Source organism: Eleutherodactylus coqui, chromosome 12 (assembly GCF_035609145.1).
Source record: "Eleutherodactylus coqui strain aEleCoq1 chromosome 12, aEleCoq1.hap1, whole genome shotgun sequence".
NCBI lineage: Eukaryota > Metazoa > Chordata > Amphibia > Anura > Eleutherodactylidae > Eleutherodactylus > Eleutherodactylus coqui.
This window is the reverse complement of record NC_089848.1, coordinates 42,512,095-42,535,570: the sequence shown is the minus strand read 5'-3', so window position 1 is coordinate 42,535,570 and position 23,476 is coordinate 42,512,095. Positions and strand designations below refer to the sequence as shown.

Here is a 23,476-nt window from a genome sequence, read left to right as displayed (position 1 = left end):
AAAAACTGCTGACTGTCAATTGAATACAGTCGTGTGTGGTTTGTCAAGTTATTTCCGGGCCCGAATATACTTCTAACTAATTTGGACCCCAGAAGCATACCATATAGCAAATAGATTTATTTGCACTAACACTACTACTTTGGGGCATATGCTACTATTGTCTATCTATCTATCTATCTATCTATCTATCTATCTATCTATCTTTCCATCTTTCCCATATCTATCTATCTATCTCCTATCTATATCCCATATCTATCTATCTATCTATCTATCTATCTATCTATCTCTCTCATATCTATCTATCTCCTATGTATCTATCTATCTCCTATCTATCCATATCATATCTATCTATCTATCTATCTATCTATCTATCTATCTATCTATCTAATATCTATCTATATATCTATATCTCATATCTATCTATCTATCTCATATCTATCTATCTATCTATCTATCTCTCATATCTATCTATCTCTACTATCTATCTATCTATCTATCTATCTCTCATATCTATCTATCTCTCCTATCTATCTATCTATCTATCTATCTATCTATCTATCTATCCATCTCTCATATCTATCTATCTATCTATCTATCTATCTATCTATCTATCTATCTATCTATCTATCTATCTCTCATATCTATCTATCTCTCATATCTATCTATCTATCTATCTCATCTCTATCTCCTATCTATCTGTCTATCTATCTCACATCTATCTATCTATCTATCTATCTATCTATCTATCTATCTCATATCTATCTATCTATCTATCTATCTATCTATCTATCTATCTATCTATCTATCTATCTATCTGTCTCATATCTATCTATCTATCTATCTATCACCTAAATCATACATTCTCCACAGTATGTTATTCTTTTATTAAGCTCCAATATTCTTTTTATTTCCCTGCAGCATGCAAAGAGATGAGAGCAGATATTGTATTTCTGATTGATAGTTCTGCCAGCATTGAAGATGCTGATTTTAAGAAAACAAAGGAGTTCTTGGAGACATTTGTGAGACAAGCCGAGATCGGTCCTGACAGAGTCCAAATTGGTGTAATCCAATTTAGCTCAGAAACAAAGGTGGAGTTCCCACTTAATATGTATACGCAGAAGGACGAACTACTGGCCGCCATATCAATTATCCGGCAGATGCAGCAAGGAACAATGACCGGGGTCGCTTTAGAAAATACATTACCTTACTTCACTGCTGCTAATGGAGGAAGACCAAATACAAAGCAATATCTGATAATAATCACAGATGGAGAAGCTCAAGATGAAGTTGCCCAACCAGCTGCCGCTATCAGGAAGCATGGTGTTGAAATTTATGCTATCGGGGTAATGAATGCCAACAATACGCAACTTCTGGAGATTGCTGGACAGGAAGATCGAGTTTACTTTGAGGACAGTTTTGATACCATTGCATTCTTACACAAGATCATCATCTTCGAGATCTGTAATCCGAAAGATTGTGAGTTTTATTCCATTCTGCTTTTTATAGTCATAAAGGTGTTTATCACATCAAATCTGCCGAGATCTGCAGAAATGAAATCATAGAATTTGCCATGTCTATAAAAAAACAAAATATAAAACTTTTTTTATTAAAACCATCACTGCTTAGTTATATGGGCATCCCTCGTCAGGTAATACTTGCTAGAAGCTGGTAATACAGCTGAATAAGGGAAGTACACCCATTACTGAGGCACACAGAGTCCCAACAATACCCTGTTGTAGACCTGTAGGCCTTTTTGGTGTCAAATGCATACGCAATCTGGGAGAAAAAAGCCTTCCATAAAGGAAGGCTTAAAGGGGTATTCCGAGCATTTGCTATTGATGGCCAATCCTTAGGGTCAGTGTTGCTTGTCATGATTGGCTGGAAAATAAAACCGAGATGATTTTTTTCAAAATTGAATCCGGTCATTCCAATCCAATTTTTAACAAAAAAGCGGCAAAAAATTGTTTTACAAATTACTATTACCCTTCAGTGCTGGGCTCTTAGGTCCAAATGTCATCAAGGACACTGCTTTGCAGTGCTGGAGTTCTAAGTTCAAGTTTCACCAAGGGCAACATCTGGATGGAGTTTTTCAAAGTCCATGCAGATGACTTTGAAAAACTCCATCCTGATGTTGCTCTTGGTGAAATTTAAACTTAGAATTCCAGCACTGCAAAGCAGCATTGCTAACAACTGAGCCCCCATACTTCATATTCTATCTTCTTCCTTCTCCAGAGGAGAAGATGGAGAAGAACAAGAATAATAAACACAAACAGAAAATACATACTCCATGCAGATGTTGTCCATAATCAGCCATGAACCTAGAACCTCTTTGTGTGTATTGTAGTTGGTTTTCTCCTCCTCTTGAGCAGAAAGGACAGGCATGGTGGCTCAGTTGTTAGCACTGCTGAAGCTCTGGGTTCAAATCTCTCCAAGGGCAATCAGAGCTAGTTGTGTAAGAGAAAGTCTCTTTCCTCCATTGAATCAATGGAAGCGACACCTTCCATTACATTACTGAATACTCATTGCGGTCAGAGCCAGAAGTGTAATAGGCATCACTCTCATTGATTTCAATGGGAGCTAAGCCTTTCTATTATGCTTCCGGCTTTCACGATATTGCAGACGTCTGATTGCGTTGCACTGACAGCGAGCCAGAGGTACAGCTGATCAGTGGGGATCCTGAGTGGGGGGACCCTGGCCAATCAACTATTGGCATTCCACTCATCCAAAAGTGTTGTGATAAACACTTTAAATGACATCTGAAGGGTAAAATAAAAACTGAAATTGAAACATTCCAAGACTTTAACTGTATAACAAGAATAGGATGGGTCTGGGTGAACTGCTGGATATACTTAGAGATATTATATGAAAATTAATTAAACCTGTTAAGGATGAGGTTATTTTCAGCACCCAGTGAATTAAATCAATTCTGCTTAATGTCCATATTTTAAAAAATATTTTTAATTATTCACATGATTTTTGTGTTTTCCGTCATGATGGGGCCTTGTTTATGAACAATTTTTATAGAAATGTTTGCCTGTGTGGCACAGAGTGCTAACACTGTAAAAATGCAGTCCTAAGCTCTTGCTCACAACCTGAAGGTTGCAAGTTCAATCCCCACTTGGTTCAGGTAGCTGGCCCAAGGTTGACTCAGCCTTCCATCCTTCTGAGATTGGTAAAATAAGTACCCAGTTTACTGGGGGGTGATAAATAAATTACCGTATATACTTGAATATTAGCCGACCTGAGTATAAGCCGAGTCAATAAGTTTTACCGCAAAAAACTGGTAAAACTTATTGACTCAAGTATAAACCTAGCTATACTCGAGTATATACTAGGTAAAGAAAAAATGCAATACTCACCTCCCAGCCGGCGTCTGCGTCCCTGGCGTCATGCTCTCCCCAGCGGTGTAGCAAGCTGCTTGAGAATTCTCCCCGCTGTCATCTCCCTGCTCGGCTTTGAATTCCTTGCCATCAGCGCTGTGTAAGTAAGAGCTGTGATTGGATCGAGTGCCAGCCAATCACAGTCGGCGCTCGATAAACCAATCACAGCCATTCAGTGATGTCATCCACTAAATGGCTGTGAATGATCGAGTTCCGGCTGTGATTGGCTGGCGCTTGATCGAATCACAGCGTTTACCTACACAGCGCTGATGGCAGGGGAATTCAAAGCTGAGCAGGGAGAATTCTCAAGCAGTTTGCCGCACCGCCGGGAAGTCCATCGTGTCGGGGACACAGACGCAGGTTGGGAGGTGAGTATTGCGTTTTTTGTTTTTTTTAACCTCACTTGAGTATAAGCCGAGGAGGGCTTTTTCAGTATTAAAAAATGTGCTAAAAAACTAGGCTTATATTCGAGTATATATGATACTTGAAAATGATGTGCAATAAGTTGGCACTATGCAAATAACAAGATTTTATTTGTATTCTGCTTTCGGTATTATTAAGGCCAAAGTATGCAAAAGTGACAAAAACAAGTAATATTTAGACCCAGCAGTCCTATTATGTTATCTGCATCTTGGCCATCACATGAACAATCATGTAACCATCTGAACCAATATGCAAAATACTCAATTGAGTCATATTTTCGACTCATTCATACCTTTTGGGAGATTCCTTCAGGAATGTCTGCAATTAAATTCCATTTAAAAACAGAACAAAACAGCAGAAGCCAAGACGGAAACCCGAACAGACCTCCTTATAGTGAATGGGGCCTGTTCAGCACCATGCAGTTCCATCTTACGATGGCTCAGTTTGTCCAGGTAGTGCCATTTTCTTGCTCGCCAAGCTGAGCAGGAAAACAGAGCCCCCCCAAGATCTCGTGTGAACAAGCCCATATTGGTAGTAGACCGCTTCTGTCTTCCTTTCTGGGTGCTCAGATTTGTGATAGTTAGTCTCCGAACGTTTGATTGCACGATCGCTTGTGCAGCTATCCTAAATCTGTGCTATACGAGAGTGCTCTCATGTACACTGTGATGCGGGTTTAAATCCTAGGCTCTCCGTCTTTGACATCCATATGCTCCAATACTAACACGTTGGAGTATCGATGAGATAACGCCTTGAAAGGTGAAAAGGGAGAGTATATAAAGTGGAAAAAATAAATAATTGGACAGCACCTCGCAATAACTTCTTCTGTGCTATTCACATCTAGACCATCGCGAATAATATAAAGAGACTTACCTGGTGCTCAGTGGGGTCCCAGCTTAGGGCCTAGCACTAGCACCTTGGAGTCCCAGTCCGCTTTGAATTGGTAAGAGTCCCCCGAGCCCCTCCGTTTCCCGATACTCCAGGAGAGCCGCTGGAAGATGTATGCCCACTGATAACAGTAGGCATAGGCAAAAATCTGAGTCCAAAACCAAAAAAATCTCCACGCTCGTTTCGTCGGGGAGTGGAGGTCACTGCCGGTATTTAAATAGTATACATGTATTCAACATATAATGACAGGAATCAAAGAATGCAACTCATTTGGACGCTATATCTTACGTATTTCTCAAGCATACAATACTAACAATCACATTATACATTTATATAGAATCACAAATCACATCTTCCAAGTTCAATGGGGTTAGTAGGCATGTCTGCACGTACAGCGTGCCTTGGAATGCAAATGTATCTAGTGTGTTTTCTCAATGTATGGGGGAACGTAACTTGCATTCCACAAGACATAGGGACGTCACCGCAAGGTAACGCCGACTAGTTCAAATATGAAACAACTTTATCAACCTTGTGACATCAACAAATTCAATAGAAAATAACTACCATCCTCTCACTATTCCATAAAATGTAGCTTATCCCATAAAATTATGCATAATTTCCATCGAACGTGATCCATATGAAGTGGAACGTGAGTGTAGGATCAGTTGTGATCGAGGACTATGGTGATGCTGACGAGAAGAAGGAGATGAGTTAGAATTCTAAGTATCTCTATGTATCTGTATGCCTTTATTTGCTGTGCTCTAAATGTATCCATTCTTCATTGCAGCTTGTAAACAGGCAGAAGTCGCTGACATTATATTTTTGGTAGACGTCTCCATCAGCATCACTGTATCTCAGTTTGACAGCATGCAGAGGTTTATGATCGCTGTTGTAAATGACTCTGTTGTTGGAAAGGACAATGTCCGCTTTGGTGCTGTGTCCTATAGTACAACACCACAAGAAGAGTTCTCGTTGAAGGCTTACTCAACTAAATCTGATGTATGGAAGGCTATATACGAAATAAAAAGACAAAGGGGATTGACCTATACCACCACTGCTTTGGAGTACACTCAAGGTAGATTTGATCCAGCTTATGGAGGTCGTCCAAACGTTAATGACATTATCATTCTCATCACCGATGGGGTAACCAGTCCTCAAGATAGACCCAAGTTAAACACCGTATCCCAAACCTTGAGGGACAATGGAATCGCCATCTTTGCTGTTGGAGTTGGTACTGCCAAAAAGGAAGAGCTTAAAAATATTTCCGGTCATCCAGATAGATGGTTCCTTGTACAAGATCACAACGCACTGGAAGGTCTGCAGGGGAATATAACCAAGTTGGTTTGTGAGCAATCTAAGAAAGGTAAGCCTTAATGTCAAGGGTTAAAAAAGATGGCTACTATTTTATCAACTAAGTCTTCACCCAATGCTGAGTAGCTTTGCCAGTCGGTTGCTTTACGTACCTTGTAGAAATCATTGCTCCCAGTGCATCTTGTATTATACACCATTCCCATTTAGAAACACTTTCACTCAGCTCTAGGTAATGTATATGTTGACAAACAAAACGTTGTCTATAAAGAAGTAGTTTGTATACAATATTTTTGGTATTTTGGGAGGCACACTGTATAAGGCCCAATGCACATGACCAGATGCCCACCGCGGATTCCACAGCAATGTCCATCCATTGCATGCAATATAAAATGATTCTTCCACGCACATGAGCGGAAATCACTTGCGATTTCCGCTTGCAAAGGCAGAATCGCAGCATGCTCTATTATCGTGCAGTAATCACATGGACGGCTTCCATTGCAGTCAATAGAAGCTGTCCGACCGGTGGCAATTTCGAAATGTCAATTTCAAAATCGCTGCGGATCCACGTCATCGCTGGCATGACGGCGCAGCACCCTCTGCACTGCGCATGTGCACCGGCACACATGTGGGCTTGTTTTTATTTTGGGGGGGGGGGGAGACAAGTTGTATTTTATTAATGGCAGCACTGACTGGGGTACAGATAATGTGCTGTGTAATTTTTACCAAATCTTTTTGCATGCGAGGTGGAAAAAACACTCAGAAATTTTAGCATTGTTTTGGGGTTTTGTTTTTAAGGCATTCACCATTTGGTGAAAATAACATGATAACTTTGTAACAGCGCATTCTACGACCCAGAGCATTTAGATTTTTCTGGTTACGGAGCTCTGCGAGGGCTTGTTTTTCATGGAAAGAGTTGTAGTTATTATTAGTACCAGTTTGAGGCACATATGACTTTTGGATTGCTTTTTATTTCATTTTTTGGGAGGCAAACAAAGAAAAATAGCAATTCTGACATAACTTTTTAAGATAATTTTTACGGCGTTCACCATGTGTGGTAAATAACAAAATATTTTCACGGTCTGGGTAATTATGAATACCACTATACCAATTATGGGCTGATTTTTTGAAATTTTGGGGTATATTTCATCCATTTAAAAAAAGGGCTTTGTGGGGAAAAATGCATATATTTTGTTTTCTTAAACTGGATTTCTTTCAATTAAACTTTATTGAACTTTTTTGACAGTATTTTTTAGTCCCTCAAGGAGACTTGAGGATGTGATCGCTTGATTGCTAGGATAGTACACTGCATTACTTATGTAGTGCATACTACAAAGCCTATGACAGCAGCCCTTTAGACTCTCTGAGAGGCGGGGCCTAATAGACTGAGTAATATGGCAAACGTGGAGGTCTTTGTCAGGCTTCCAGATGCCATGGGGAACCATTGGTACCTCACAATCGCACTGTGTGGTGCCAATGAGTGACAGACGAAGCCCATTTTCCCGTCATCTCCTTTCATGCTGCAGTTGCTATTGATTGTGGCACGGATTTGGTCAAACTGCCAGGATCTGAGGTCTCTCTGTTCCTGGCAGTTAGAGCAGGAGTCTGATGTCAGTAGTCAGCCAAGCCACCGGCTTAATAGAATGTACATGCAGGTTAAAAATCAATTAGTCAAGTCAGTAAAAAGGCATATTGGCCGTCACTAAGGGGTTAAAATATATGAAATAATGCAATTTGCAAGCAACATAATAATTCGTCGTTTTTTACTTCTTTAGATTGTCCCTATGAACAGATCGATATCGTCTTCCTCATTGACGGATCAGCAAGCATAACGCCAAATAACTTCGAAATGGCCAAAAGCTTTATAAAAAAAATCATAGACAGCTTCACCATCGCGCAGGACAGAGTCCGTGTCGGCGTGGCCCAGTACAGCGATTACCCTCAGAAGGAGTTCTTCCTGAATGAATACTACTCCAGCTTGACCATGAAAGTAAAAATCGATGACATTGTCCAGCTAAATCAGAATACTTACACCGGAAGAGCCTTGACATTTGTCAGCCAGTTCTTTGATCCTGCGAATGGAAGCCGGAAAAACCAAAATGTCCATCAATACCTAATAGTCATGACAGATGGAGAGTCCCATGACAGTGTGCAGGAAGCGGCTGCTGAGCTGAGAAGCCTTGGAGTCACAATCTTCTCCGTTGGAATTGGCCTACAAAATAAATTTGAGCTTGTTCAGATTGCAGGAACTCCGCAAAATGTGTTTTTAGTGGAATCGTATGAAGTTCTGGACTCAATCCGAGGACAAATTGTAACTCAAGTGTGTGAACCAGCAGAAGAGCCAAGCTTAGGTAAGTCTACTGTAACAAGTGGGAACAACTATGTCTAGACTCTACAGCAGTGTTTCTCAACTCCAGTCCTGAGGGACCCCAACAGGTCATGTTTTCAGGATATCCTATGGTAAGAGCACCTGTTGGCAATGTCTGAGGACCGACAATAATTACATCACCTGTGTAACACTGAGGAAATCCTGAAAACATGACCTGTTGGCGGTCCCTGAGGACTGGAGTTGGGGAACACTGGTCTAGAGGAAAGAAGATTTCTATAGCAATGTATAAGTTTTTTTTCTCCTTTTTTATAAAAGGGGCCTTGTGTTATTCTATTACAAGTTCTCGTTAATAGATTACTAGACATGGATTATTGTTCAGGGACTTATTCTCATTGCTATATTTAAAGTCGGGAAGGAATTTTTTTTTCCCGTAAGATGAGGAAAATTATCATCTGCCTCATGGGGATTTTTGCTTTTCTCTGGATCAACTTTAAAAGGCTTGTGTCAGAATTAACTTTTATCGCCTATAGATGATAAAAGTCTGATTGGTGGGGATCTCACCGCAGAAACCCTAACCAATCTCAATTGGTGAAAGTTCTCTCTCTCCTCACTGCATCTCACACAGGGAGTAGGAGCTTAAATAGAGCCATAGAACTGCTTTAACTCAGCTGCATACGACAGTTCTGTTGAAATGAATAGAGCATAAGTATGCATTCAAGCTTCTTCTCAGTGTGAGGGGTGCATTGAGAAGGATAGGGGTACATGGGACCCTCAATCTTGAAATTTTGAGGGTCTCAGTGGGGAGACACCCGCTGATCATGCTAGTATAATCTATCCTGTGGATGCAGTAGGTGCTAAAAGTCAATTCCGGTAAGACCCCTTTAAGAAGATTAGGGTGACCTAGATGAACTGTGCTAAACTGCTGCAAACCACCCACTGAGTTGTTCAGTGTATTAGTCCTAGTCACTGGTGTTCATACATGGATAACTAGCAGCAGTAAAAGGAGTTGTGTAGAAACAATAACTAGTCATCCTAACCTCCGGTTTCCCATTATGATGTCAAAGCTACAACTCTGAAAGGGATGAACAATGAAGAAAAAGTAGGGAGATAGAAAAAAGTTTGGTACCGTGTCAGCCAGTAGAGCAAAATGTGACTTGGAGTTATGATACCTTTTGATGGCTAACAAAAAGACATGATGTTATAGCGAGCTTTCAAAACTACTTAGGGTTTTTCCTCAGCAATAAGGCCCTTTTACACGTCTGACAGTCTTTTAAATGACTGCACGAGCCTTGACATTACCGCTAAGGTTAGAGATGTAGGAATGTGAAGGGCAGCACCAACAGAAAACATCCACCAGGATGTGTTTTTATTTCTTCACAGACATTAAAAATAGTGATGTTTCGACTATGTGCTGTTGTCTTTGTGAAGCTCACAAAATGTGCATATAGACAACCATTTTATCTAAATGACAGCCAATCACAAAAAACTACAATTAAAAACAACATGATACATATGTGAAAATACCTTGATGTTTACCAGGCACTGATTGCTCTCTGCACACTCTCGTGTGGCTCCACCGCGTCCATCATGAGACCGGCGTCTCACTCTCCCCAATGCACATGCGCAGGATATTTAGGAGTACAGGAGATCTCTTCTATGTCATTAGTGTAACTTCATAGCACTACGCTATTCTCATAGCAGCCAGACATGTGCACATGGATAATATCAATTTGTTAACTCAATACAATGTCCTCCCACACATAGGAGCATTTGAATCGGACTTCTTACTAGCCCCTGGCTAACCATGATCAGTGGCTTATTGCTCACTTAGCCACAATGAGTACGCAACTCCCGATATTCCTGACCCAGGGGCTACTATAATTCATAGACGTATGCAGATCTACTATGTACCACTCTCTAGTCCAACCAGGTACATCGCCTCACTTTGTTGTATTATCTATAGCTCTCCTCAATTAAACCTATATCCCTCTGACCTCCTAGTATCCAGTCATTAATATATCCCATCATATAGATGTATAATACAGTGTTTTCACAGTAGGGCTTTTACTTGAAAAAGATGTATCTTTAGAGAAAGAAAACCAATCCAGTATAGAAGATCCAACCAAAAGAGGTTCACGCAATATAAAAACAGATACTTATATGGAACCCCTAAGAGCCTCCATATTACAACGCTATAGAGATAGCTAAGTACCCCCCAATCGGATAAAGGTAACCACACAGCCGTTTCTCGTGCACTTTGTGTTCAGACATAATTAATACAACATTAATACTTTTTAACTTATTATTTTATGATATGCACACTTATTGGAATTCAACGTAAATTCACTTTGAGACCACATATACTGGACAAACGATGGAAGGTTTGATAGTTTTAAGCCCCATTCACACAGGACGACTGTCGGGCAAACGATGCCCCACACTCCTCCCTGCATGAGCGATCATCGTTCAGAGTTTTAAGCTGCATAAAATCCAGAACGATGATCGCTCAGGGTAAATAGCAGCCGTTCAGTAATAAATGAATGGAGAGGGGCAGGGGAGAGAAATCTCCTCCAGCCACCTCGCTGCGTGCCAATGATACTCGCTCCTGTGCAACAGCATGGTAGCGAGTACATGCGGGGACGAGTCGTCCCGACAGTCATCCCGTGTAAATGGGGCTTTGCCGATCATTTTGCATAAAGTGCTAATGGACACTAATGTCCATTAGCACTTTATAATCTTCATTTGCGTGTTAATGAACCTCCGGGAGCTGTTTGCATAGCTCAGCTGGTGGTCTGAGCTCAGCACACAGCTCCATTGCTCTGGCACAACCTGCTGCTGGAATACAATGTAATCAGCGCTCCCATGTGGAACACAGCGTGTGGTCCCTGTTATCTACTCTCCAGCTGAAGGATGGATTTTAAGCTCACCTTAAAATCATCGTTCAACCGAAAAGTAAACTATGGCAGCATTTACATGCAATGATTATCGCTCCTATGCCATCGTTTGAACGAATTTTGAGTGATAATCGTTGCGTGTAAATTCTGCTTAAGCTCGCTATAACATCATGTAGTTTTGTTAGCCATTAAAAGGTATTATATCTACAAGATCACTTGGTTTCTCCTGATACGTTCCCAAGCAATAATTGTAACAGTAATTATCAGCTCTGAATGCACAAATAAATCAATGTATACAGTAAAACAATATTTTGATCACACTTGATCATGCACTATCATTAGCAGGATTAGTAAATGTCATGTAAATCTATTTGTAAACGTCGCTGCTCTGATACAAACTGATACATACTGCTAGAAGAATGAAAGAATGGATTTTTTATTAGTCTTTTATTAGTTTTCATACTTTAAACTTGCAATATTTAACAGCCCATTAGGTGGAGCCAGAGTACCGCTGCTTGTCATACAGGACGCAGCGTAATATTACATGAATTACATCTTCATGGAACCCAGATTAGATCATGATAAATGCGCCTACATGGAGCATTAGAAAGCAGTGTCTAACCGTAGAAAGGGGTAAGGGCCAAAACCGACACCTGTGAAACAATCGCACCGAGCTTCTGTTGTCAGAGGGCAGAAATTTTGCTTTCCTTTTTGAGCTGTAAAGCTAAGCTGGACCCAGCGGATACAGAGAGGAGATGTTGTAGCTGAAGCATCTGAACGGACTGCATCAAGCCTGTGTGTATGACTTTAACGAGTATCTGAGGCTGCACTTACACGGGTGAGAGCAATGTCAGCCCGAGAAACCTGGGCCTATACCGCACCTGTAACAACGCCTTTACAAGGCCGATTGGCTCATGCGATTTCTGTGTGCTGTGAGATGCACAGAAGCTGCTTAGGAAAGAGACGCATTGTTTTATATGGGTCTAGTTTAGAGAAGAGCGAGCGTGCTCGTTTAGGACAATTACTCGATCGAGCATCGCTTTTTTCAAGTAACTGCCTACTCGGGCGAAAAGATTCTGGGGGCGCTGGGCGCCAGGGGGTAACAGGGGGGAGCTCTCTCTTTCTCCCCCACTCCCCACTGCAACCCCCCCGCTCACCCCCGGTGCCCCCCGAATCTTTTCGCCTGATTAGGCAGTTACTCAAAAAAAGCGATGCTCGATTGAGTAATTGCTCTAAACGAGCACGCTCGCTCATCTCTAGTCTAGTTTCTGATTTTTCTTTCCCAGCAATGTTGCGAAAAAGAAAAGTTGCAGCATGTTCTATTTTTTGATTTTTTTGGCAATTCTATTCAGGAATCACCCATTATTCCCTATGGAAACAAAATAAAATGGCATTGTGCTCACATGTACACACACGTTTCATGCGGGTGTAATGCGATTTCCTCTTTTTACTATTTTCCAGTGCATTTTTCACGAGTAAAAATCAAAAGTGCAGCAATAGAATTCAGTTTTCTCGCAAAAAGCATCGCACTCACATAAAAACGCGTGGCTTTGCAAGTGTGGTATCGGTCCGAGCTTCATGGACTGATGTTGCACTCTATGTAAATGCATCCTAAGACCGGTTACAAACGGCCGAGAATCTCATGTGTGTTTTGTGTGCTGCGAGACTCGCAAAACTTGTGCGAATATGAACTTCATTCTTGTGAATGGCGTCATATACATATGCTTGATACGAGCTTGATGCTCGTTCGAGTATTAGCATACTCGATGGTGCTCGCTACTTGAGCGAGCATCACGCCATGTTCGACCCCGCCCCAGTTTTTGTCCCCTCCCCACTGGGACGTGCCTGTTTTTGCTCCTCCCCAGAGAGAGATAGAGAAAGAGAGAGAAAGAGAGAGTGAACACATGAACCAAAAAAAAAAAAAAGCTCGGGACCCTGCGTCCCACATACAAAAATGCTCGAGTCTCCCATTGTAGTCAATGGGGTTCGTTACTCGAGTAGAGCTCTCGAATTTTACGAAAAACTCGACTCGAATAACGCGGACCCGAGCATTTGGGTGCTCGCTCATCTCTAATCACAACCATTCATTTTCCAATCCCCGATGAGAAGAGATGCCTGAAGACAACTGCCAGGGACCGAGGAGAAGACGCGGCAGAGCTGACAGTGTTTCTTAGGCAATGTATGTTTTTTCCCCCCTGCAGCTAGGGCTTATTTTGGAAAAAGCTGCATCGCGCAGCACAAAAAGTATGTTTTTGTGAAATACGATGCAACACAAAGGATGGGTCCATAGGGACACATGGGCTACAAAATATCACAAATCGCGGCTGTATAGAGCATGCTGTGATTTTGCAGTCTTGCAATGTCTCAGGCTACAAAACATAAAACGCTTGTGTGGAAGAACCCACAGGAAAGCATGGGCTCTACATACATGTGATGAGTCACACTGCGAGAAAATCACCCGTGTGAAAGTGGCTTCACATACATGCGCTTTGTAGCAATGTTGCATTGCTACCAAATTGTGCAATTTTTGTAGGCTGTGTGAAACCAGCCTTAGTGCTTATTCACATGAGAGTATATCAGCCAGCCGATATACGCTACCATGTGATGCATGGGGCGGCGTATACGCCGTTGGGTGGAGGGAGACAGCCCTTCTCTCCCCCTCGCCGGCTCTGTGCAAGAGGAGAAGATGGGGCAGGAGCTAGTGTGCTGAGCTCCCGCCCCTTGCTGCTGTTTGCAATGGGAGGGGTGGGATGGAAGAGGGACTTAGCTCCGCACCAGTCCCAGCCCTCGCATTGCAAACAGGGGTAGGGTGCAGAGAGGAGAGAAGGGGGACAAAGTTTAGCAGTCACGTTGTTAAACTCCTTCTTACACCCCTTCTCCTTCTCCCAACTCCCATAGGAGTCAATGCCGCTGCCGCCGCTGTGCGAGCACCCGACAAGTCGCTTTTACACTGCAGAGATACTCTCCTATGCACTGATGCATTGTAAACCAATGCATCAGAGGGGCAGCGTATATTGGCCGAGGCGTGAAAACCGAGCCGATATATGCCCGAGTGAATAAGCCCTTAGAACCTAAAACTATCCCAGCAAGGTACTAGTTACACTTGTGTTGAGGTTTCCATTTAGGGCTTAGTCAGACGGGCGTTTTTTGCCGCGATTTGCGCATGCGCATGCGTCCGGCGATTTTTTAAAACCATTGCTTTTAAATGCGATAAATTATAGAACAAAAAATCGCAGATCGCACCTATCTGCGATCTGCGATTCCTGTTCGCTTCTGTATATGCGCTCAATGGGGCCGGCGGCAGCAGCGCCGACCCCACTGAGAACATATAGAAGACAAATCATTCTTCTCTGCCACAGCTGTAACAGCTGTGGCAGAGAAGAACGATGTTTGCCCATTGAATTCAATGGAGCCGGCAATACAGCCGCTCCATTGAAAGCAATGGGCTGCCGGCGTGCGCGGGGTGAATTGTCGGGAAGGGGTTAAATATATAAACCCTTCCCTGCAATTCATCCTAAAATGTGTTAAAATAAAAAAAAATTGTATACTCACCTTTCCGCTGCAGCCGGAGTTCAGACGCGGCCGCTGTCAGTTCTCCTGAACTGCTTCTCGGCACTATTCAGCCGGCGGGGCTTTAAAATCCCCGCCTGCTGAATGATCTGCCTCTGATTGGTCACAGCCCCGACCAATCAGAGGCCGGTTTCACTCACACACCCATTCATGAATTCATGAATGGGTGAGTGACTGCTGCCTCTCAGCGCTGAGCCAATCAGGGGCAGGTCTGACTCACATCCATTCATGAATTCATGAATGGGTGTGAGTGAGGCATGCCTCTGATTGGCTCAGCGCTGAGCCAATCAGGGGGCAGGTCTGACTCACACCCCCTTCACACCCACTGCAGGACGGCCGCTCTGAGCTGCCGGCAGAAGGTGAGTATGCAATTTTTTTTTTTATTTTAACACATTTTAGGATGAATTGCAGGTAAGGGCTTATATATTTAAGCCCTTACCGACAATTCATCCCGGGCTCGCCCGCAGCGCATTGCTTTCAATGGAGACGGCTGTATTGCCGTCTCCATTGAATGCAATGCGCTGGACAGCTCCGGCCCGTTTCTAATGAAACGCGGCTAGGAGCAGATTTTCGGGTGATTTGCGGGCGACTTGCGCGCACCGGTCACGCGATTTGCGGATGTGCATCCGTCATGCGATCCGCAAATCGCGGCAAAAAACGCCCGTCTGACTAAGCCCTTATAATGCAAACTATGGCACATTGCTGGGTCTCTTGGATCTCCAAAAGCACCACTGATGCCCAACTAATTTATGGAATGGTAGGTAGGGTTAAAATGTAGAGCTGTGCATTATATCGCTTTGTAGTTTTTAAACTTTTCAATAGTTTCAGAAATTGATGGTTTATCCTAAGTACAGGCCATCAATATCCAGTTAGTGGGGGGCAGCTGCCCAGGGTCCCTGCCAATCAGCTGATTTGAAGGGGAAGAGCTTGGAGGCTGTTCCAAGTGCTGCGGCTACTTTAATGTTTACATGCGAGTACTCATTCTATTCGTACTCTATTCGTACTCAGAATGCTGTACTTTTCATAGTGGCTGTTATGAGTATTGCATGCTTGTCCCATTCATTGCATTTTGAACCCTGGTTTAGCTGATACCAATCCATTGGCAATAATATTTCGATTTTAGGGACAAGCTGTTGTCTATAGCGTTATTGATCATGCTTCCATTTATTTCGTACCACAGATTGCAGCATTGATATTATAGTGGGTGTTGATTATTCTAGAAGATCCGGACCCGTTACTGCTTCTAAGCTACGACAGAAACTCAATCACTACCTCCCTGAATTGATGAAAGATATTTCAACCTTGAGCAACCTGAGTTGTGCCGCCGGATCACAGATAAACATTAGCTTCAGCTTCGCTGTTCCCGGTCTAGATGGCACGTTTTATTTTGATTCTGACTTTGAAAACTATAAGGAAGATATTCTCAGGAAATTCATAGATGCACAGTCGACCGTGGATACATTTTTAAATTTTAGGTACCTTGAAACACTTTGGGCAAAATTTAAGACTTCAGCTACAAAGAAAGTAAAGGTGAGCACAATTTTACTAAACATTTCCCTTCAAATTGAATCAGTTGTGTTCATGCTTAAAGGGTTTGTATGACTGTCAACTAATAATGGCCTATCCTCAGGATAAGTGCACTCATGTGTTGAACTGAATTCTGCAGCTAGCAGACAGCTCCATTCTGAGTGCAGTGGCCAGCCATGGTATTGCAAGCCAAGTTCTCATGAAATGAATGCCTGCATTACTAAGTCTGGCCACTACAGTTAGAATAAAGCTGTCTGCTTCCTGCAGAAATTAGTTCAGGGCACAAGCATGCTGGTCTGGCAAACAGCTGATCAGCATGTGGTCCTGAGTAGCGGACCCCCACTGATCAACTCTTGGTTATTTATCCTATCAATAGTTTACAACTGGACAACCCCTTTAGGGGACATAGAAAAAGTTTACGTATACATATGAAGCAGGGACAAACGGACATGGAGGCAGTGCTTAAAAAATAAAATAAAATGGAACTTTACTTCAAAGTTGGTCAAATTTGTCACTCCTTGGGAGGCTACGGATTAATAAAATGATTCTTTAACTTATATCTCCACACTTGCTACACTATTACTCATTAGCATAGCTTTCCATCGTCATTGCTCTCAGCTCCGCATTACTATTGTGGCCTACAGAATCGTAGCAGCACGAATCTGCACATTATACAGAATCCTCATCATGTTACCAATACACATCTATTAAACACTGGCGGCAGCAAATCGCCTATACGCCACATGCAGGCCGTAGGCCGATACTGATTATGATAGCCCAACGCAATTTGCCCAATAGGGCTATATGCATACACTCGGAACGCACAACGTCATAGACACAATGTGCCTCAAGGTTATTTCAGGGACTTTGAGGCTCAATAAGTTACACATTTTTATAATATACTGTTTCATGTTAACAATTCATGATTTTCAAGATCTCTGCTTACTATAATTCGATAGGAGGAGCCTTTATTAACCCCTTAGTGACCAAGCTTTTTTTCGTTTTTCAATTGTCGTTTTTTCCTCCCCCCCTTTTAAATGACATAATAACTTTATTCTATGGGTTAGTACGATTACTTATATGTTTTTTTTTTTGCTGTACTACTTTTATTTTTTTCAAAGATATTTAATTTATTAAAATTATTTTCTGCCGCCATCTTCTGTGCGAAATAACTTTTTTATTTTACCATCAACATAGTTGTGCGGGGATGGCTTGATAGGCATTCTGTAATGACAGCCCTGTGACTGCCATGACACCCACATGGCTCCCTGTGATCTCATCGCAGAATTGACAGCTCTGATGAGCCGCGCGGCTTATTGGAGCTGTTGCCGCTGGCTGTTGGCTGTAAGAGAGAGCCATCAGCCGCGATGTATGGAGCGAGATCGCCATGCGATTTCCGTCCATACATGTCCTGCAGCTACAGGACGTTCGTTAAGGGGTTAATAACTTCCATCAGATACAAATCTGTCCCTCTCAAGTGAAGGACACACTGGTGCTCGGATCATTACATGATGCTGCTTTGATAACTGTAGTTTTACTGTATCAAGCTGAGCACCTGTTTGTCCATCACATGACCAGGGCAGATTTGTATCCACTGGGAGTAAACAATGAGTTTCCTATTGATTAACAGCAAGCAGAGATCTTGAAGAATTGATACACAAAGTATATTGGAAAATGAATAACATTTTATTACACAAAGTATAACATTTGTTTGCTGAAACCTTTATTAAAGGGTTTTCTGACTTAATTTTTTTTAGTTTGTGCCCCAAACTATATAAAAGTAATATACCCCCCGTAGCGCCGGACTGCTGCTTCGGCACTCAGGCGCAATGGGATTCGACCCGTAAACCTGTCACATGGGCGTCACTGATGATATCCCTGTTGGCTGCAGTGGACATGTGGGGAAACATCCCACGTAACTGCTGGGACGCAGAGACCAGAGCAGTAGTGGGAGGACAATGCCGCAGCGGGAGGTGAGTACTTTGCCTATTTTTTATATTTCGCGTTCCCCTCTGACACCAGTGTCTTTATTATTCAGAAAACCCTTCAGTTACATTTCATGGGCAGAAAACATTCAAAACTTTTTGTTAAACAACAATGTGTTTATTTCTAGGTGATTATCATTTTCACTGATGGCTTGGATGATACTATGGAGACACTGAAGGTGACGGCAGAATCCCTCCGCATGAAAGGTATGCTAAAGTACAACTCATTTTCAGTACGCTGGTGCCTGCACGTACACAACAAGCGACGCTCAAAACGCAGAATCAAACTGACTAACAATATTTTATACAGCACGTTCGTAGCCAAAAGTTTTGAGATCAACACAAATCTTTGTTTTCACAAAGTTTGCAACTAGAGATGAGCGAGCATACTCGCTAAGGACAATTACTTGAGCGAGCATTGCCCTTAGCGAGTACCTGCCCGCTCGGAAGAAAAAATTCGGCTGCCGGCGGGGGGCGGCGAGCGGTGGGGGAGAGCAGGGGGGAACCGAGGGGAGATCTCTCTCTCCCTCTCCCTCCCCCCCCCCACTCCCCCCTGCTCACTCCCGCAACTCACCCGCGCCGGCACCCGAATCTTTTCTTCCGAGCAGGCAGGTACTCGCTAAGGACAATAGTCGCTCGAGTAATTGTCCTTAGCAAATATGCTCGCTCATCTCTATTTGCAACTTCAGTGTTTTTAGAACTTTTGGGCAGATGTTTCTATGGTTACTGAAGTGCAGTTACAATTTTCCGAAGTTTTTACATTTTTATTGACAAATACATGAAGTTTAGGCAAACACTCAATATTTACAGTATTGACGCCTTTTTTCAAGACATCTGCAGTTTACCTTGGCATGCTGGATATCAGCTTCTGGGCCAAATCCTGACTGATGGCAACCCATGCTTGTCTAATTAATGCTTAGAGCTAATCACAATTTCCGTGTTTGTTTGAGGACTGACCACAAATTCTCAGTGGAATTGAGATATGAGGCGTTTCCTGGCCCACAATTTCAATGTTTTTGTTCACCGAGCCACTTCGTTATCACTTTTGCCTTGTGACACAACGCTCCATAATGCTCGAAGAAGTATTGTTCATCACCAAATTGCTCCTGGATTGGTGGGGGAAGTTGCTTTTGGATGATGTTCAGATCCCATGCTTTATTCATGGCAGTGTTCTAAGACTGTGAGTGAGCCCAGTCCTTGGATGAAGGGCAACCCAACGCATGAATGGTCCCAGGATGCTTCACTCTTGGCATGGCACAGGACTCGTGGGATCGCTCACCTTTTCATCTGCAGACAATCTTTCTTCCAGATGTCCCAAATAGTCTGAATAAGGCTTTTTTGAGAAAATACTATACAGGGATTGAACTACAAATGATTGGGGTAAAGTTTTTTTCTCTGATAAAGCCCCTTTAGACTATTTGGGACATCTGGAGGAATAATTAAAGCTGGGAGCGAAGAAAATGGAAGTCAATGGGCGATGTACACAGCTGTACTGTAGACATGCCCCAGGACTATTCAGCATATTTATTTGAATATTCCTCTGGTATATATGGTAAAAATAAACCAAAAAAAAAGGAAGTTTGAACAGAGTCTAAGTGATGTGTTGCCACTTACAATGTCATACTATATTGATCCAGAATAGGAGGTACAGATGTGTCTACCCTAACCTTTTCTTGAATTTCATTAAAATGACCTATTGTGTATTTCAAGTTTTTACATTAAACATATTTTTTCTAATACTTTTATTTTAAATGTCTTAATGTATATTTTAAAAAATGCTCAAATTCAGATTTTTCACACGGATCACTATACCTAATCTTAGTCTGACACTTCCTGTTCTGTAGGGAAAACCTTTCAGCAGTCACTTCATTATCATCACAGGCAGGATTACAATGCAAGGTAAACACTTATATAGATAACACAGAATCCATCATTCACAATAGGTGATGGTAACAGCTCACCTCCCCCTTTCCCCCATGCGGTGGCCTTTGCATATGTCACCGAGCATATCTAGAATAGTCTCACATAGAAGCCAATGGATCAGCTCAGGTCCATGAGTTCTGCTGTAAAGCATCATCTGTTAAAATGACATCAGGCAATTTATACCCTCCACCATCCCCCCCACTCATGGTCACGAATAGACAGTGGAATAAAAAAATCTGCAATCAGAAAATATATACAGATTAGTAAAACAAATATAGATAAGTGATACATTCCCTTTAAAGACTCCAATTCCTCAGGATACTAAATCAATCCAATCTCGCACCGTCCAATAAAAAGAAGATACATTTTACGCATACGTTTTTTAAAGCATGGGAGCCTATGGGTGATGGATGGCCAACGGATGGCATCATCAGATGTATCATTTTTGTTTTGTCTTTTTTAGTTCCCATGCACACGTCTTGTTATAAACATTTCTAAATTTCATGTCTTGAAAACTTTTTTTTTAAATAGTGTTTATGAACAAATAAGGGAGATGAAATAAATCCTCCACAGCGCCACCTATTGGAAGTCAGCATTCCTTCAAGCCAAAGTCAGACTTTTTATACAAGCCTTGTTACAATGACCGGGAAATAAATCCTGTGTAGGATTTATTCCATCTCCCTTATTTGCATATTACCCAGAGGAGCGTGCGTGGCCATTTGAGTCTCCTCATTTAGTTTATAGTATATAGTTGCTCTCCCTAAGGAGAAAAGATAGCGTTTCTGACCCCCTGTTTATGAACAGTGCTCCTCATACAACTGAATGCACCACATAGTTTGCATTATCCTTCCTCACTGTGGCCCAGCTATTACACTATTGGTCTACATTTAGAAATTCACCAAAACATACTTTAAAAAACTCAACATTAGTTCTTCTCAAAAATGTAAAATGCAAAACGCATAAGTTTTTTAAAGTATGTTTTTGGTGCGTTTGTAAATGTAGGCAAGGGTGATAAAAACAATACCTCTGCAGCACCACCTATTGCAGCACCATGTAGAATCTGTGTATGGATTCTGGCTTGGCTTTCAATTCCCAGTCATTGTTACAAGGCTTGTATAAAGAGTCTGACTTTGGCTTGAAGGAATGCTGCCTTCCAATAGGTGGTGCTGCAGAGGTATTGTTCCATCTCCCTTATTTGCATATTACCCAGAGGAGCATGAATGGCCTTATAAGTCTCCCCAATCACCATCTAGGTGCTCTCCCTAAGAAGAAAAGATAGTGTTCCTGACTAAACATAAAGAAAATCTGTGTACCAACAGCCTAACCGGGCTAGGAGAATGATTAAATATTAATAATGATTCCTGTATATTAGGGTGACTTGAGGTCACTTTTTCTTGCATTATTGTTATTCTGTTGCCTTTTACCTAAGGTCGGGCTCACATGAGCGTATCTCACAGCGTGCCGCCTGCAAGAGATATGTCGTGGCATGCAGCAAGTGCGAAATTATTTGTGCATTTGCTGGTGCCGCTAATCACCATGTGCTATCTTGGCGTATATGCATGCGTAATACATGCGAAGATAGAATATGCCACAATTTTCTTGTACGTGTATTTTGTGCAATTTGTGTAAGCGGCAACATAGCCACCTATGGGAGATCGGTACAGCGTATTACGTGCACAAAACCCGCACGTTGAATACGCGATGCCGCATGTGAGCTTGACCTTCTAGTATGCGCAGTGATATGTAACACCTTCTTGTAATAAAATATAATAGCTTTATTGACTAGATTACTCGTATATTAGGCCTCGTTCAGAGAAGCGTTTTTTTGTGCGCAAATAGCCGCGCAAAAAGATTGCGTCTATTAGAACCAGTACGATCTCCTATAGCCGGGTTCACATGAGCGATTTTTAGATGCGCAAAATACTCGCACCTGCAAAAGATAGGACGTGCGTGGCTACAATGCCGGCATCTAAGGTGCGTGCTGCGAGAAAAGATAGAACCTGACCTATCTTTGGGGCATGTTGCGCAGGAGTTCCCATTGACTCCTATGGGAGCTGGATTAACATGCAGCACGCACCATGGATCATGTGATCGAGCAAATTATGCGTGAAAGTTGATCGCGCCTTCTGCTTTGTTCACGTGATGTTTCCACATGTGAGCGGCAATTTTTTCGCAGCTATTTGTGCTGAGTGAGTCCTTTAACCTTTTCCAATCCACTGTCTGACGTCTGAAGACATTCTGATTGAAAGCTGTACAGCTCCGATGTCGGAAGATGTCCGGCAGGGTATTCTCACTGTATATTACTGGCCGCTCTGTTGTCGGGGGCCTCTCCAGCATGTCCCATACCGCAATACTGGCTCTTGCCAACAGATGGCGCCATTGTATAATGGCAGAAAGAGAAAGCACCCTAGGAAACCCTGAATCCAAAATTGGACTGCAAAGGGTTAACAAAGTCAATATAAAATCAGAATATTTCAATACATAGAAATAAACAAATATGCCATGTCTATACTACAATTATGCACAATTACAATGCAGTAAAACATCCCAGTAGAAAATATCTTTTCCCCACCCAACCACTCAACTATTCTTGCAAGTAAGCAGGAGTATGTAAAAAGTTTCAGGCAGCATGGTGGCTCAGTGATTAGCATTGTTGCCTTGCAGCACTGGGTTCAAATCCTACCAAGGACACCATCTGCATGGAGTTTGTATGTTCTCCCTGTGTTCGTGTTGGTTTCATCTGGGTACTCTGGTTTCCTCTCACACTGCAAAAAGCATTGGTGAACGTAGACCGTGAGCCCCCATGGGTATATCGAGCAATATACCGTGCTGTGGAATAACTATGCACTATGTAGAGTAAAGAAATATTACTTTTGTATTTAAAGCAGATACTACTGTGTTAGACCGCGATCAGACGAGCGTTTTATTTGCGCATAAATTGCCGCGCAAAAGAAAAACGCATAGCGCGTGTATAAAAAACACGTGAACTGGTGCATTTACACTCGCATGTCCTATCTTTTGCAGGTGCGAATTTGTGTGACAGCTTTCATTGGAAAGCATTGGTTCAAATAGAACTTTTTTTAAAACGCGCCTATACAAAAAAACGCTCGTCCTACCGAGCCCTTAATGCAATCTGTATACTATAGAAACAAATGATAGAAACATAATCCTATTAAAAGTCATGAACAAAAATATGAGAATAGAGTGCAAGATAAACAAAAAACAATAGTTTCAGGCCAGTTTCACATTTGG

General features: G+C 42.1%; 1 protein-coding gene across 1 annotated transcript in view; it reads left to right on the top strand.

The window, feature by feature from the left end:
- The window catches only part of LOC136586666 (collagen alpha-4(VI) chain-like), a 192,238-nt gene that overhangs the window by 71,201 nt on the left and 97,561 nt on the right, over positions 1 to 23,476 (top strand). Inside the window, exons 9-13 of the mRNA XM_066584828.1 lie at positions 919 to 1,476; positions 5,476 to 6,051; positions 7,772 to 8,347; positions 15,970 to 16,319; positions 18,430 to 18,508. Coding sequence (XP_066440925.1) covers positions 919 to 1,476; positions 5,476 to 6,051; positions 7,772 to 8,347; positions 15,970 to 16,319; positions 18,430 to 18,508 — 2,139 coding nt within the window. The remainder of the gene's footprint in view (positions 1 to 918; positions 1,477 to 5,475; positions 6,052 to 7,771; positions 8,348 to 15,969; positions 16,320 to 18,429; positions 18,509 to 23,476) is intronic.